Genomic DNA, 18,439 nt, shown 5'->3' on the forward strand with positions numbered 1-18,439 from the left:
AAATTCAAATTGTGCTTAAGAAATTAAATACTTTCTTCATTTTATCCATGTTTTCATGCATGTTTTTGTAACTGATTTATGCCAGTTATGATTTGAACAATTTATATGCACAAAAGAAACTTCATACATCAGTGAAGTTAAAAATGACTCTGTTCTTAAAGTTTTAATGGTTATTTCAGTTATGTGCATGCTTTTTATCCTATTACCAGACCAAAAACAATAGAATATCAAGTGATCGTATAAATATAAGCTCTATGCTAATATCGAAATTTTTAGACCATGGTTTTCCGATAATATATAGTATTTTAACTTTTTTCTAATTATAAACGACCACAAAATAATGAGTAATAGAATATTATGTGCGAGACAGAGAAACAAGTTGTAGTACATGTAAATTCTCTTAATATAGATTGGTTTAGGGTATTGGTTTATTTGAGTATTGGTTTATTGTGTAAAAGGCAATATGACTTTCATATATCATCTGCATACTCAAGTTAATAATAGTGTGATGTATCAGTATGCTTCCAGATTCAGAGGATGTCAAAAGATGATTTTTGGTCTTAAAATATTGACATATTGAAATATATCTTTTGATGGTCTTGATGTTGAAGAAGTGGCTACATTCGAGGCAGTTGCAGGCTTTGATGTACACTCAGCAACAGTTATTGTACACTTGGCTGAGACTTCATCAGTGTCTGCCATCTCAGCAACATCAGCCACGCCTTCAATACAACAAATTATAACATCTATGAATAAACAAGAAATGTGTCCATGAGACAATGATGCACCACTAATTGGCACCGGTCACAACTTTAGACAGACGGCCAGACATACAGATGTTACTATTAATGCCCCTTCACCATTTTTCGAATCACAAACATCGCAAAAAAAAACCAATTAACATTCCACAAATTATTATTGCCAGATATGTATATAATGGTTAAATATTAAACAAGACAAATATATTAAAGCAGAGCCATTGTGTATGGTTCATTGTTTAATGTTTCCAAAATAATCTGGTAACGTATATTGCAGGTCGGTTGCAGTTCTAAATATTCCATTCATATTCATTGCATGTTACAAATTTGAAAGAAAATGCAACAGTGAAAAATAAATTAAAAAGATCATTATACATGCATAACCATCACCTGAATCAATGCCACCCGGAATGCCAATCAGCTGTGGCTTGTCGCGGATGCCATCTATGACCAGGTCTTCCACCGTGGTTAATACAGCTGGAGGCCCCCCTCCCGTTTCTTTTCTGTCAGACTCTTTTTTTTGGCTGAAATTAAGCGAGGTACATTTATGAACCATTCTTTTAACTTAAATATCATATACTGTAATCTTTGAAAAATTATTAAACAATCAACATTGATATTTTTTATTTTTGATGTACAATAATAATTGGCAGTGATTATTATTAACCCTTTGCATGCTGGTAAATTTGTCGTCTGCTAATATGTCGTCTGCTGAATTTTCAAAAATTAGCATTTTCTTCGATTTTGTTTCAATAATACTATCAGAATAGCATAAAGTTTGGATCCTGATGAGACGCCACGTTCTGTGGCGTCTCATCTGGATCCAAACTGTTTGCAAAGGCCTTCAAAATCCGGTTCCAGCACTGAAAGGGTTAAACAAAACATGGTAAGACTAAAATACTGAACTATTGAATTGAACAGTTCAAAAATAGTAGTAACTGAAAGCTCTCAGCACATATACCAATGTATTTTAAGAGCATACATCTTTGTATTATAACAAATAATTTCTCAATATATTGACAACAAGGGACAAAATTGTCACAAAACCAGGTTTTCATTGTGAAAATAAAATCTGATAAAGGGAGAAAACTCAAACTGAACTTTTGAAATGACCAAAAAAAATTAACCCCCTTTGTAAGTTTTTTTTTTTAAATCTATTTTTAGTCGTGGCGACCTTGACATTGGAGATACTGACTTGATTCTTTCGTGGGAGACACCGTACCATGATGGTGAACAAATGTGCCAAATGATTTTAAAATCTCACAATGAATGACATAGTTATGGCCAGGACAAGCTCATTTATGGCCATTTTTGACCTTTGAACTCAAAGTGTGACCTTGACCTTGGAGATATCGACGCAATTATTTCGTGCGACACACCGTCCAATGATGGTGAACAAATGTGCCAAATGATTTTAAAATCTGACAATGAACGACATAGTTATGGCCCGGACAAGCTTATTCCGCCAGCCCGCCAGCCCGCCAGCCAGCCAGCCCGCCAGCCAGCCCGCCCGCATTCGCCAATCTAATAACCAGTTTTTTTGCTTCGGAAAACCTGGTTAAAAATGAACACTGATTAAGGAATATGTAATAAAGATTAGAGATTACTTGTTAACTATTAATGGGCCAAAGGAACTAACTAATGCTATTATAATTTTTTAATACTCAGAAATTTATTTTTATCATCAAAATAACATTTAACTACATTTTGCCAAAGTACTAAAAATAATCAACAAGCATGAATAATGAGCGTGATTAAAGATCTAGCAAAATATTACTGGCGCGCAAAACACATGTAATGAGCTCATAATATTCAACAATTACATGAACTTTTTTATTTTTGTGTGCATAAAATACTTAATAAATTACATTTAATATTATACAGTTTTTACAATGGGTGCAATAAAAGAAAACATTTCACTACATTACATAATGAGAACATGTCATTTTGTTTCATTTTTACATTCTATTAAAACTGGTACATACGATCATGATATAAATGCAAAATGTAAGGTACCTCGACATTTCAACTGCGCATACATGTCTTTTATTTGACGCACTGTCCTAGAACATTGTGCGACACTGGAGCTGAAATGAAAGGTAATATAGTCATATTCTAAATGGAAGAGGACCATAATTGAAACATATTCATTGCTTATGTTTTTCTATGTATAAAACGGGAAATAATAATGTCAAAATGCCAGTCAGAGTTACACAACTTTGCCTGCACAGTCCCCCTATATAGTAAGTAAGTGTTGCAAGTATGCAAGCAATAGCTTTGTTACTTTAGGTATAAAGTGGACCTAAGCACAAAACTCAACCAACTTTTCAATTTTTTTAAGTATAAAAAGGGCACATAATTCTTACAAAATGCTAAATACAGTTGTCTGCTCTTGTTTATAGGTTGGGGTCATGTTGATAAAGAAGTACACAAAATATAAAAGCAATATGTCAAAAGACATAGTCGAGCTAAAAATATATGACACATATAAAGACATGAATGTCTATAAAGGCACCCTAGCAAACATGATTTTGCTAGATCTTTCTTATTAATATTTTGTTCTGTCTTTGTTTTGATAAGAAAACATTAACATTTTGTAAAAAATAATCATTATCAAGTAGAAACATTTTTTCATTAACAAAACCACAACAGTTTAGTATTGGAATTTTTTATTTTTTTTTTGTTTACACTGAGTAGCACTATTTCTGTCCAAATTCTCATTTTTTTCTCGCACAGTGTATTCTATGCAATCAAATTAGTGACCAAAAATATTTGAGATAGTCCTGCATTTAAACAGAAAAATGAATCTAACTTTATATATATATAAATAAGTAATTTCCAATTAGATTGTATCCTATCATTTTGTGGTCATTTATCTCATAACAGTAAAAAAAAGTTCAAATGGTCCTTTGTGGATAAGATGCTGCAAAGCTTAATTATATAGCCTAATTGTAAAAAGTATCTCTAAATTTTTGATTTTTTTTTATATAATTTTGTAAAACAAAATTATATAACAGGTTGGTTCAGACCAGGGTAGGAATAACTACTTGCTCTTGGTTATACATGTAGGACTGTTTGGAAAGTATTTTAAGTTTAATCAGAAATATTTTTATATAACAGGTTGGTTCAGACCAGGGTAGGAAATACTACTTGCTCTTGGTTATACATGTAGGACTGTTTGGAAAGTATTTTACATGTAAGTTTAATCAGAAATATTTTGAGAATTTCAGATTGTTAAGCTTTTCTCTTGCAATGCATATACATTATAATCAGTCATGGTTTGAATAATAGATATTGTGCCATATCTCACACTTTGTGACTAATCATACTTTGGTATTAACATTTAGATCTAATACTGAATAAAAACTACTATGTAGCCTCTTTTAATGATTTCATATAATCTTAGATTTAGGGCGGACAGACCAAGGATTAACATGCAAAAGGCAATCAGATTCTAGAACCTGTAAGGAATTATGGTGAACGGATTTGTTGATTAGGGCTCTGTATGTGCTAATAATAGTGTAAGAATAGACTAAACAAGGCCGTCATTTTCAGAACATACATTTAATCGTCACAAACACACAGACGCTTGATAGGCTAGATGCTACTAATACTAGTGATATTATTTGAGACACTTAAACATGCCTAGAACTTCAGTGACTTGAAGTTATTACAAATGATTTAAAAACATAATTTTCAGTTGCAAACATGCAGCTGCCAAATATTTTCAGACATTGTTTTTGTTCATAGGTCACTGAAACATTATGAATATATATATTAATGCCGAATTTTCTTACTTTCGGTTATACAGGCATGTGTTAGTTCTATCAAAACAAATGAATGTTTTGTCTACAGACTAACTTCACTAAGACTAATAGTAAGATGACATTTCAAAACAAACAAGTTAATTGCGACTCACCTATTGAAGGTATCAGCAACCTCTTGCCAGGTTTGTTCCTTTTTTTTTGCCACCTAGTGTGGCACCTTTAAATCGACAATATAACTCGTCGTACCGATCATTTATCAGTTGAACCACGAAGGTTTTTTCCGACATAGACCAATGCACCTGAGCAGTCATTGTAGTTGCAGCAGACGTCAACAAAAAACAACTTCCGCTTAACCGCTTACGTCCACAAAAAGTCGAAAAAAAACCGCTGTCGTTAAAACCGATGTTGAACGACATCAATTTTAAATAACTTCGTGAACTCGAACTTTGTCATCGATGTCACTTGACAACGATTTTCAATGTCATGCAAAATCGATTTTCGATGACAGTAAAAAGTTTTGTGAACACGGGGCCTGGTCTTTTATGCACTAGTTGAATTTCTAAAAACAAATTGTTTTCAAAAAATATTTGAAAAAAAGGACCACTGACGCTCGAATGGTCATTGTCGGCTCGGGTACTACTTACATGTACGCCGGGTACATACAATATACTTAAACGGACCCGGTCGATATAAGACTGTGCCCGAGTTGTATTCCCGTCAAAATCCGATGTCGTAAATCGCGCTACTGATTACCGTTAAACGATATTGTTTATCTTAAACAAATTTCTCTTAAACAAAATGCATTATTATTAACATGCTTTTTGAGTAGGAGTTTCGATATTATAGAGGCCATTTAACAGACAATTGACATAAATTGTGACCATATTTTTTTTTTAAAGCCGACATCGTCCGATTAAGCGTTAAAATTCCCGGGTACGTTATAGTATATTTACCGTACCCGGGGTACATGTAAGTAGTACCCGAGACGACGATGACAAATCGAACACCACTGACCGTTGTTTACACATCCGTTAACGTTAAATTGGGAATCCCAAAAAGTCACGTGATCTTTCACTCTCGATAAAATCGAACTTTAATGAATAGGTTTAAGCAAAATGCGACATTTTACCTCAGTGATGGTTATGTTATATGGACAAGCGAAGAAGTACGGCGGAAACTCGTTGATAGGTACAACTGATACATGTAGCCTCTGAAAACGGAGACAAGGCAATATTTATATATACGTGGAATTAAATAATTAAAGCAAGGTTTTGGGAACGCTAGGCTTAATATTTGCGAGTGATTTGTTGTCCCATATAAGCCTGTGCAGTCCGCACAGTCTTATCATGGATAAAACTTTCCGCCGAAATAGAATATCGCTAAGAAGAGACGGGCAGTGTCATTTTAACTCAGCATGTGCGGACTGCACAGGCTCATTTGTATTCAAGTCTTGTTTGAAAAGGGCGATGATAATATGAGTCATGATATTTCTAAATGTACGCGTTACACATGTTTGCGAAATTAAGCATATAAAGTAAAATATGTATGCTCGTCGTGGTAATATAACCTGATAAGGCGTTGTGTTTATAATATGACTGAATTCACGGGCATATTTCAGAAATATGTTAAGTTTTTTTTAATTACAAGTACGTATTAAAAGCAGTTTAAATATTAAAAATGCACCCTGAAACACGTTTTAAGGTTCAAACACCTGTTGTTATAAATTACAATTAAGTGTTAACTAATGTTAAGCGACAAAGTGAAACAGCTGCGCTTGCACATAATCATACACTCCCTTGGTCTTCTAAATGAGACAATCGCGCCTGCAAATTGTTATAAACATACAACATTACGCTCCCTTGTTTGCCAGCGTAAATAATTTGGCTCGCATTTTGTTTTTTATCATTGATTGCATCGGTCGTGAGCATATACAAACAACAAACAAACATGCACGTTGCCTTCCGTTAAAATAATAAACATAAGAAGTTTCACGTTATAAAACGATGCTCGTTTAACTAACCGGTACTAACTTACGTGGCTGCTTTGGTCGCATGTGATTTTCAAAGTGATATTCGTAGCTCCCAGCTGGAAAGAAAACGATTGTATACAAATTATATTATTATTTTAGTTATAACTCGTAAATAAAATAGTCACGATCTTGGAAAACGGGATTTAAGGGGTGTTGCTGCAGTTTTGCTGATTTTTTTCCATCTGATAACTTTTGCTCAAAATTTATATTCAAGTACTACATACAAATACTAAATGAAAAATGAAATAAAAACATTGGGTCACCGGCCTTGTTTTGATTTTATTCACCATTTTATAACATGTACTTTTTCATTAAAACTGAAAAATCTCTTATTGCATAAAATGATTAATAACCTATGAAATTGGCAACATATTGATATTATATAAGCTAATATATATCATATACCATTTAATTAAACCACAAACTACCAAAAAATGGAGAACACAAGTTAAATTTTAAGAAATTTTAATTTTTATAATTTTTATGTCACCCAAAATAACGTCATTTTTATACTATTTTAGCACAAAAATGGAAGTTGAACTTTTTTAACACAAAAATGGAAGTTGGAAAAGTTCTATCTAATAACTTTTTGCGAAACTGCTAAAATATGTTCATCTACGTATTGTTATCATAAAACAAAAATAAAAAGGGGGGTCACCGCACTTTTAACAGAGATTTTTTTGTTTAACTATCCCTACTGTCTATGTCAAATTTCCTAAAAAACAGCAATTAGGCGAAACCCAAGTACCGGTACATAGACTGTTATGCATAAACATTATAGATTGTTTACAATCTTAATTGGTATCACAACGGCTTACTAAAACACAACACTAATACAATATTTAATCACAAACATAAGACCATCAAACTCGACATTAATCATCCATAACAGGGACTTGTTGACAGATTTCGGCATGTTTTGGAGTTTGTGATTAAATTGATTAATGTGAACAACAAGAGCTCCAGGAAAAAAACAATACTGAAATAAAAGAAAGAAAAAAAAGAATAAAAAAAGTTAACCGCACCTGGGATCGAACCACTGAGTACCTATTATGAACCTACTCGGTCATAAATGTGTGATGATCCTGATAACAAAACTATTGGGTTGACTTGTGATAATTGCATCGGTGTTGCCATAAATATATCCTCGGTTAAATAAACTGCCGCAACACCCCTTATTGCATGTGCGTTAATCCGCACATGTAAATCTTAGGACGTTTAGTATATAAAGATAATATACAAATGAATATAATTTAAATAAAAATACTATAAAAGCGGCAAATGTCGTCCCTAATAGCCTGTGTGCACATGCATGCATTACGCCCTTTTTTCACAAAAGCTAATACAATTTATAACTAAAAGAAATCCGGTATGTAAACAATTAATGAATTACGAAGTTTTACTATATGAAATGAAAACATAATATCGAACAACTACCTTTTCTTTACAATAATCACAAATATTATACATCAAACTCAACAAATATTTCATGAACAAAATATTTATAATTTTGACACCCTAAAGGCCTAATTATATATTATTTTATAATATAACGACAACAACACAACACTCCAAAGAATTCAATCGTTTCGCGTTGCAACGCTTTATTATTTGCAGGTTTTAACTCGTCAAAAGATGCATATAATGGATATTTTATAGTATGGTAAATGTTCAGTATTACTGTTTCCTAAAAATATCATAACTACAACGAAAATTTGCGAATCTGAAACAATTGTTTGTTATAAATGTTGTCTATTTACCAAAACGTGAAAATATCCATTTAAAGCCCCAATATACAAGTTTAATAAATCTGTTGACGAGAGGAAAGCAGTACTCATTACTAAGATATGAAATTTACAGGTAGTATAATAGGCGAAGCTGCTCTTAAAATCAAGTGAGCAACTTTAACTTCGACTGTCGTTCATAACGCCATTGATTCTACTCAAGTCAAACATGAAATGTTCAGTCCGACAAGATTAATTTCATAATTTGAATAAATCTAAAATGCATTATATCCACAGATTGTCGCAGCCATTCTTTTAAGTTCAAAAGAAGAACATCGCGAGGTAATACGTCAAATGTTGGCAGTACTCATTATTGTTTTCTTGTTTGTCCTTTTAATTCAACTGCGTAATCAATCTTTCAAATCGTCCACGTCCATAATCTGTGCTTACTTCCGTACCATAACCTAGCAGTACCATTGAAGATTAAGTAACCGCAAGGATTAAAAGCCATTCCTTCATTAACTCCGGTAGCGGGTTCTACCTTGATTGGCAAACTCTTATAAGAACTTAAGCACAGTTTAGTAAAATGACGATTTTCAAAATCAATATCATATATTTTAAAAAGTATTGAATGCATAATGTTTATTTTGAAGCGAAATAACAATCCTGACTGGGAAAACGTTTATAATTTTGGTTCATTAACGGTTATTCCTCAATCGAAAACGGTAAAATAATAAAGCGTCTGTAACGCTTTTCTAATTGTTCTTTTATAAATGCATTGCGTACTAGTATAGCTTTAATGTTCGTTAAACCATTTATGCCTAGTGGACTCTCCCATCCTTCTGAATTGGATCAATTTATTTCCAAAATTAGGGTATATTAGTATATATAGTAGTATATTTATTTCTATATTTATACTATTTCTTACATAAATTCCTTTAAGCAAACAGCGCAGAGCCTGATGAGACGCCGCATCATGCGGTGTCTCATTTGGGTTTACGCTGTTTGCAAAGGCCTTTTTTTCTAGACGCTAGGCATTACTGCGTTAATGTTCGGTCATAAAAACGAACGCCTGCGTGGCACGATTTTAGCGCATTATATTTTGCTGCCAGAGGTCCCGGGCTCGAAAACCATGTAATGCAGTATTTTGTTGTCCAGTTTGTTCTTGCAAGTATGGTAAGTTAAGACAATTCAAAACATTATTTGTTAGCAAATTTGATGACTTTTCTTCAAAAATTCGATAATCTACAAATAAAAGAGTAAAAATAAGTATTTCACAGCGGTTTGCTGTATTAAAGGTGATGTTTTAGCGATATGTAATAATTCACCAAGACTACGATGAGCTCTTTGCGCTTTTTTGCGCGTAAAACAAATTGCAAAATTACAGTTTTTTAATGTTTAAACAGCATTATGATGCACATACTTTAACAATTCACTCATGTAAAACGACATCAAATCAATATACATCATTCTTAAGAGTACGGATCTAAAGCAAGAAGAAACTCATCAAGTAAATTATATTTTGTAACGATGTCATTTACAAATATTAAGCAAGTATTGTGTATACTTTTATTCGACATAAGCGTTCAATAAACCCAAAATATATTTTTAAACATTGGAAATTAAACGCATAACGATCCGGTTTGATTGGCTTGAATTTTTTTTTAAATATTCCGAAGATTTTCGAAAGTCATGGAATTGTCTCTAAAATAGTTTGGAGATAACATTCCGAAGTTTCACGAATAGTCACGGAGATCGCTGCATAAAATGTTGTTGTTGTTGTTCTTCAAAATAAGTATATTTTCGTGGACACATACATTCGTTAATTTCTCATTATGAAAAAATAGAGGACTTTGCGCCTTCCATTTTCCGATTTGTTTGTGTTAAAATCGTAAATCGGTCCAGCCATGAAATAAAGGAAAATGTATGCCCGATGCTTAATTATTATTAAGTAAGAACAAAACATACTGGACGATAGGAAGCTCGCACGGAGCGATTGTCCCTTTTTCTGTCGGTGGCAGTGGTGGAGGTGGCGGAGGCGTTGATGTTGAAGGGGTGGGGGGCTTGCGGTAGACCGCCTGACGCTCGTCGACCTCCCTGGCGGTGATCACGCGGCGCCTTGCTGGGTCTTAAATAGTGCACACAATAGTCTCCTCCCCCAGACGCTTGTTGGCCGCGTCCAGGTCCCACTCCTTGGTCATGGTAACGCATCCGGTGAGGGGATCCATGACGAAGACGCCAAGGCCCCGGGGGCACGACATCTTGTACGTGTTGACGTCGCCCACATCTTCGTCCTCGATGTCGTTCTTAAAGTCCGGACAGCTGATCTGCTCTCCGGGCTACAAATTGAAGAGCTCAAGTAGTCTGGATTACCTGCCCCTTTGTATACAATTTGTTTAAAATAGAAGCTGGGAACCAGACTAGAGCTCAAGTTGTTTACAACGTTAACTGTCATTTAAGATAAATTGGTCGTTGTCGGATCAGGTATTACTTGAAAGCACCCCGGTTACTCTTAAGTATACTACAATGTACCCCGAGTACGGCAAATACGTTTATAGACACCCGGTCATACTTCGTAATACTTTATAGTATCATTGCCGTACCCTAAGTACATTTTAGTTTACTTAAGAGTACTCTGGGTCCATTTAAATTGTAAGTTAGCCGAAAATGACCAATTGAATGTTAGTTAAGCTTAACCGTCGTAAACCTTTACACAAAATATTCATATTAATTCATTGTTAAACACGTGATTAGTTTATATAAAAATGCAAATATCGACTAATTTTTAAATTTGTGATAATATATGTTCGTTAAATTAATTTATCGATGTCTACATTTATCAACATGATAGCCTTACTCAGAACAGTAAAGTATTGTATCATTATTTAGCGATCGATAAACAATTCTACACCGTTCTAATGCGTGGCTAAAGCCTCGTGGTTTCATTCATACAAATCCGAACACCAAATTAGCCGCGTTCTGAGAAAACTGGGCTTAATGCATTACACATTCACATGCGGCACTTCTATACAGAAATTAATCACAAACGATGCATTTATGACAATTGGCCAGTCGCCAAATAGGCGATCGCTTCTCCCACTAAGTTGTGTTTTCATAAAACGCTTATTCCATTACTTCGATAGTCTTTGTTTGACGATCCATGTGGCCACAATAAACCAAATCTGATTGATTATTACGTGAGTTTGATTGACAGCTGGCGAGTGGCAGGGGCGTCGGAAGCAAATTAACAATGGGGCGGCGGAGGGGGTGGGTATGGAAGGGGGTATTGCCCTCCCGTTGGTGGGGGTCAGGGAATTTTTTTCAAATTTCAGCATCAAATGGCGCATTCTGGTTCGTGTTTATGCCTGATACCTGATCTTATACACGTCTATTGCAGGCATATTCTGAATTACAAAAGTTGCGACAGACAGACAGACGATGGAGAAGTGATCTCTATATGTCGCAGTTTGTACTTTGTAGCAGACGAAACAACAATAAGGATCATGTGGGTTGAAAGAACGTTCTTCGGGATTTTTTGCCCGAAATTCCGTTTTTGAAATTTGAAATTCGTTGGTTGGTTTGGAGTAGACATTTTGAAATGACACATAAAAGTGGTAAAAAACATAAAATAAGTTTTTTAGAATTATCGATTTACTTTGAGTTATTACACTTAATTCAGGTATGTTGAGGTATCTTTAATTTTGTGAAAATTAAGGACTATTGGCTATCGGCACATTTGTTTTATGTCACTCTTTCCTTTTTATTAATAAAAAGAAGCAAAGGCGTAGGTCATACCGACAATTTAAGATTCCCAGGTTTCATTACTCAAGAATAAAGGGATTATCGTTATAAAAGAGACCGATCAATTAACAACATAATTGACACGTACACTACCGCGGGCGGGTGATGACAATCAACAATACACTTGTCATAACCGCGAAAGCGTGATAACCTTGATTCGTGGTAAAGATATTTTCCAATATACGGGTATTGAAATGAAAAAATGAAAAAGGTCTTTGCCGAAATTTCATTTTTGCAGAAAATATCGGGGCGGCGGCCGCCGCCCCTGACAGCCCAGCTCCGACGCCTCTGAGTGGTCAATTATTAACCCACACAAGGGACGCACGTGTAATTGACACTCTTAGTTGTGACACAATCAAAACGCAAACGGACGCACACACATCACGTGACAACCCAATACATAAAACAATCGTGACATTTCTACACCCGACGCATTCGCACGCTGCGAGTAGCTCCTTACCCAGCCTTCGTCGTTTTTCGTGATCGTCCAAGTCGTTGTTGTGAATTTTGGTTTCTCGTTGACGTCACTGATGAGCAGCGTCAAAGTCTCGGTCGTGGAATTGTCGTAGCCGTCGTAGGCGTGAATCACGACCTCGTACGAGAGTTTGTTGACCTTTTCGAAATTAATCACGGACTTGGCGCGAATTTCGCCCGCTGACAAGAAATCAAAGCGCTAAGAGCCTTAAAGACTGTATGCGAGCCGATATACGTTATTAATATCAACGCGATTTATGAGCGGTATTATTTGTATATGACTCCAAACTAGGGTCTTTTTGTGAGGTAAAATATAGTTCGCACATAAACTGTAGAATACTTTACAATCGTTAATATTTGCCGGCATGACATTCAGTGTAGAATACAGCACAATCGTTTATATCTGCCGGCATGACATTCAGTGTAGAATACTTCACAATCGTTTATATTTGCCGGCATGACATTCAGTGGTTTTCAAAAATGCCTGTTTCGTGGGCACGTTAATTCGTGTATTTTTCATTCTGGAGACAAACAAGAATTAGCGTCGCTCATTTTCCGATAAGTTTGTGAAAATATGTTATAATGAATTATAATTATTTTACAGAACAAAAATAAGCTTATACTGCTTACGATCTAACGATCGTATATTAAAATTTCGAGGAACAACATTTCTTGATATTCAATGCTTTAACTTTAAGTTGCTCTCGCTGGAACCAGTCTGGGAGAAATGTGAAATAATGAAAAATACCCGCCCTTGTCAAAACTCAAACGATTTATAATATTTGAATACTATTTGAATATATCTATTATTTTACAATGAATAGTACGCTTTCTTAAACATAGTTTACTTGCGTAACATATCATTAACATACATAACTTGATCCAAAAAGTTAACGTGTTGTTAAAGGTGTTTATCAACTGCGCTAAAAGAAGTACATATTGTTGTCATAAAGTGCAGTGTCAGTTTTAACAAAGCGCATATCCTATTTTAATTAAATGATTTTGATTTTTTTCCAATTTACCCAAAAAAAACCACACGGGAAAACATGTAAACGCCGTACTTGCAGAATCGCATGTGAAATAATCTGCGCCACCGTCGATGAAGTTGCAAAAGTACTTTATGACGTCACCAACATCCGGGTCCTCGTGATTAACGTCATATATAACGTCACCGGCGGCGTTGTTTTCGTAGACGGCTAAAACGTCGATTTTTGGAACGTTCGTCAGCTTTGGCACAGTGTTTATATTTGGATTTAAAACTGTTTAAATATGAAAACGCACTCACGAAAAACCGATTAACATCTACGGAAATATTCCCAGGGAAAATTCATAAAGCGTTTAAAATGAAAATAAACGAAGCCGGTACTGCTTTCATATTTTTTTCCTTCAAAAAAAGTTTTCGCTTTGGTAAATAACTTTTAAGTATTGCTAGAAAGAATTGATTGATTCATACTTTGTGGATTCTAAGAACAGTGCCAAAATGGTTGTTTTGAAACAAATGTAATGATACAGATTAAGCATCTTACAGTGCAATGTCAGCATTATAATTCTTTGTAGTTTAAACCTATTTATTTTAGCTCGATTGCATCGAAAGCCTAAGGCTTATTGAAAGGCTCTAGAGTCCGAGTCCGTATCCTGGGACTCAAAACCAGTACTTGGTGTCTTTGGGAAGATCGAAAGAACGCTCCCACAACTCGAACTCATCACCACCCGGTCGTTAGGCGGACACCATATCCACTACACAACGGGGACTCTCTAACTCTCTTTAACATAAAATCAAGAAGTGACCGAGTGAACAGAAACATTTAAGCAGGGGAGACAAATACAATTGCGTGTTATCATGTTACTTAATCACAATTACGTCCCCTCCAATAATCAAGGCAAACAATGACAGAAAGGAATATTTTATTGCGAAACTGGTCGGAGCGATTCGTAGCTATAAGACTAATCTCGACATTAAATGGTACATTTCACATGCATTGACAAAATTAAATACCATGACATAAACAGCGAAAACACTTACGAATATTGTCGTCGATTTGATTTGTTTCCTTTCGTCAGTTGTGGGTGTTCGCGTTTTGGTTTAATTTTTCCATCTGCTTTTTTTTTCAAAGGCGGAGAAACATTGACAAAACTAGAATATATCCGGTAACTGTGTCTGATACGGATACGTTAACATTTACGTCGTCAATGTTTGTGATTTCGGTTTTGTTATCCTCGCTAAATTAATTTATCCAACACTTACCCAGTTGTCTCAATGTACTGACCAGTTATTTCCACAATGACGGTGTACGGAGTCGGATTCTTGCTATACTTGTCTGTTGCCACAACCGAGAGTTGGAACGAGTTGTTAGGGTACGAATGAAGATCCGCATTCGTTACTATGTCTCCATCTAGAATTGCGCAATAGATTATGCTTGTACACAAGCTATCATTCATTAATTGAAGATTGATGCGGCAAATATCATCTGTTTTTAAGATATGCAAATGAAGATAGTTGTACGCAATATAATGAATATTACTACAATGCATTTTCAAATTTTACCGAACCACACAAAAGTAAAGAAAACAATTTAAGCAAACTTCAGGTGGCGGAGACTATAGAGTACCGCCGTTGAAATTGAAAATTCGTGTATACTTCAATAAATTACCTTTTTATAGACACTTTCCGTAGATTTTGGATTTGGGAAAAAAAGAGATTAAATTGCGTCACTGTGTTGAACGCATTTTTTCAAATTCAAAAATTACAGAATTTATGTGCTATCGAAAAATTCATTTTTTATGACGAAATTGTGTGGTGACGAAAATAAATTGGTCAACCCACGAACTCATTAAAAAAATTATAAAATTTAAAACACTTTTACAGTGAATGGCTTTTTGTGATACATTATTCAGTGCAGTTATGTTAACTCGTATTCTCCAAAAGCTTATTTTTAAATCGAATCACTTATTATGGTTATTAAATCTTAAGCATACTCTTAGATCAAACATGGGACGTTTCCATAACAGGGCGGAAACCTTATACACTTCATGACCGCGTAAATTATTCACTCCGCGTGAAATGTCTACTGAACAACCTACTCGGAGACATGATGAATGGACACGTGGCATTCGGGGTACAGGACAGCATACCGTAGATGACGTTATCGTTTTCCACGTCACTTCCGGTAGCGGTAAACACGGTGTCGGTAGCGCTGAAGTCTTTTGCGACGAGGCTTAGTTTTGTAATAGGCGACCCTATGACGACAGGTAAAATCGTTTGAAGACAGCACTTAATAAAAAAGTTTGAAGATTCTTAAAGCAACTCAATGGCATCGTGATCCAAAATAAGGTTGATTCTATAAAACTAGTCCTTCACACAGGCTAATCAAGGACGACACTTTCCGCTGTTATTGTGTTTTTCGTTTAAAGAATTTCAAATCCGGTGCCAGCGCAAAGTGTCGTCCCTTATAAAGCTGTGCGGACTGCACAGGCTTTTCCGGGAAAACACTTAACGCACATGCATTGAGACACTTTCTAGAGCGAGGATCATTAAAGACAATGTCTGTAAAACTATGTAAAACAGGAAATCTCATGGTTAAAATAAACAAAGCTCATTGGGGAAATCTTATGTGTTTGATATGTAAAATTTCTTAAAGAATTTGTTGTAAGAAATTTTAACATATTTTGCTTGTACAAATATAAAATGTTAGTCATATAGGCAGAGGGATAATCACGTGACAAACATGATGGCGACGTTCATGCCGAGACATGTAATTTACGATGTCGTATACTACGGAATCCGTTGAACAGTACATATATTGTGCGTCGCCGTGACTGACGCGCAAAATATCGTGTAACGCTTCGTGTATTTACTGTCGCCCTTTGAACACGATACACGAAGCGATGCACGATATTTTTCGCGACAGTCGCGGCGACGCACGATATTTTTTGCGACAGTCTCGGCAACGTAACATATTTTTCGCGACAGTCGCGGCGACGCACGATATTTTTCGCGACAGTCGCGGCGACGTACAATAGTTCGCGCGACAGTCGCGGCGACGCACGATATATTTAACACGATATATTGACTTCTGGACTACCTACACAAACGCGATATATCGTGTTAAATATATCGTGCGTCACCGAGACTGTCGCGCAAAATATCGTGTATCACTTCGTGTGTCTTGTGTCGCCTTTGATGAAAGATTATAGATGGCACTATCCGGATTCCGTAGTATACCATTAATTACTTTTGTTAATTGTTTAAATGTCCCTCACTTTCCAGCCATATCGGCAAGAAATGGATAAGCGTGTATAACGTATTAATATTCGCGCTATACATCGACTTTACGCTGCGAAATGTCTTAGCGGGTCACACAATTACAGCTCCAGCTCTCCTGCTCATATGGTAGGAAAGTGAGCGGCATTTAAACAATTAATACAAGTATTAAAGGGTATAAAACGGTGAAAAATACCTGTCTCGGCATGGACGTCACCATCTTTTTTGTCACGTGACTACCATATCTTATAAGGCACACAAAGCTGTTTAAAAGATTTTAATTAAAACAAAGCGTAAGACGTTATAGCGGGAGACTTAAGGAATTTTATTAAATCAATTAATTTCATAAACACGTTTTTATTTAAACAAACACGTTTTTTTTGGATATCTTTCACATAAATCATGTTTCGGCCATAGCTTTCATCAGTAGTATGATTCGAAGCATAAACACAAAAAGTGACGTCAACGTTATACAGTAAAGTAACGTCGTTTGGCAAACAAAAAGACATATTGCGCAATACAAAGATGGATCAAAGTTGATATAATACTATATAAGCAATACTATAATTTATTTTAAAAGTATCTAAATAACGCTAAAGAATTATCGCAAGGCGTCCTTAATCAAGCATATGCTGTTCGGCTTACTGCTAAGGTTGTCGATCGTCGGCGCTTTGTTATCGTTAATATGGACGGTGAAAATCTTCTCCGCCCCTTTGACCCCCGCGGCGTCGCTGCACTGAATGTGCAGGTTATAGGAGGGGTTCGTGTCGTAGCTAAGCGACCGCCCCGCCACCGCCTCGCTGACGTAGTAGATCACCCATACTGAAAGAAATCGTGCAGTCGTAATGACGTCATAAATATGGGACATTCTCAAGAAAACATGTTTATTTATTGTATATTTTTACTGGCATGTCTTCAAACTGATGTATGTTTTATATTATCTGCAAACGCATGTTTGTTTTTGTACATGCAAGTTACTGATGCTTACATCAAATAAACTGTCCTATTCTGTTCTATAAAAATACTTCAATTTTGTCTTTTGGCGATTTTAATATTATAAATACTGAAAATAGTGGATATGGCTTCATAAAGAAGGTGTTTAAATAAGTAGAACTTGAATGACGTCACTAGATGCAAGAATATGATAATTACTGAAAGGTAGTACTTATACCGTAAACTGACGACATAAATATACTGTTTATACTTAAATGATGTTCATCAATATTTCTAAAGATAGAAGAAAAATGTAGGCCAATCCTGTATGTATAGATTGACGTGGCGTAATGTATATCGTGTCCGCCTAGCGACTAGGAGGTCATGGGTTCGAATACCACTGTGGAATCTTTCTTTTGATCCCCAGTCCCAGAGACACCAAGTTACGCAGAAGACAAACTCTATAGCGTTTAAATTAGCCTGAGGCGTTTAATGCAGTAGAGCCAAAATCAATAGATATATACTGTTTAGATAGCTTATGTGGTGGGCTCGTATTTGACGTTAAACTCGTAATACGTCGGTGACGTCTGAACGCAGTCAGCCGCTTCCTCCGTTAACGTCAACGTCGTGAGTTGCTTTTCCGCAGTCTGCCACTCGTCCACAGTTGACGCCGTCGGCAAACACGTTATCTC

The 18,439-nt window shown here is 35.5% G+C and overlaps 2 protein-coding genes across 2 annotated transcripts in view; both read right to left on the bottom strand.

Moving 5' to 3' along the window:
- Window positions 1-10,406, bottom strand: part of LOC127864457 (cadherin-6-like) — a 210,689-nt gene extending 200,283 nt beyond the window's left edge. The window contains exons 1-3 of the mRNA XM_052404078.1: window positions 10,247-10,406; window positions 6,560-6,610; window positions 5,655-5,735 (exon numbers count right to left, since the gene is read on the bottom strand). The gene's annotated coding sequence lies outside the window, so the exon portion shown is untranslated. The remainder of the gene's footprint in view (window positions 1-5,654; window positions 5,736-6,559; window positions 6,611-10,246) is intronic.
- Window positions 541-18,439, bottom strand: LOC127865586 (uncharacterized). The gene is made up of 9 exons (XM_052405440.1): window positions 18,272-18,439; window positions 17,460-17,636; window positions 15,635-15,790; window positions 14,821-14,946; window positions 12,540-12,733; window positions 10,421-10,617; window positions 10,247-10,375; window positions 1,149-1,282; window positions 541-722 (listed from the first exon to the last, which is right to left on the bottom strand). The coding sequence occupies exons 3-9, from the start codon at window positions 15,681-15,683 to the stop codon at window positions 541-543; spliced, it is 1,011 nt and encodes a 336-aa protein (XP_052261400.1). The 5' UTR covers window positions 15,684-15,790; window positions 17,460-17,636; window positions 18,272-18,439.

The sequence above is a fragment of the Dreissena polymorpha genome, chromosome 1, assembly GCF_020536995.1.
Source record: "Dreissena polymorpha isolate Duluth1 chromosome 1, UMN_Dpol_1.0, whole genome shotgun sequence".
Taxonomy (NCBI): Eukaryota; Metazoa; Mollusca; class Bivalvia; order Myida; family Dreissenidae; genus Dreissena; species Dreissena polymorpha.

Excerpts from the sequence above, each read along its gene's own strand:
- LOC127865586 (XM_052405440.1), bottom strand. The coding sequence starts at position 15,683 with ATGCTGTCCTGTACCCCGAATGCCACGTGTCCATTCATCATGTCTCCG. Across the intron at positions 10,376-10,420 it reads CTGGGGGAGGAGACTATTGT|GGAGGTCGACGAGCGTCAGG; the intron begins GTGCACTATTTA and ends GATCACCGCCAG. Across the intron at positions 723-1,148 it reads TCCGGGTGGCATTGATTCAG|GCGTGGCTGATGTTGCTGAG; the intron begins GTGATGGTTATG and ends GTTGTATTGAAG.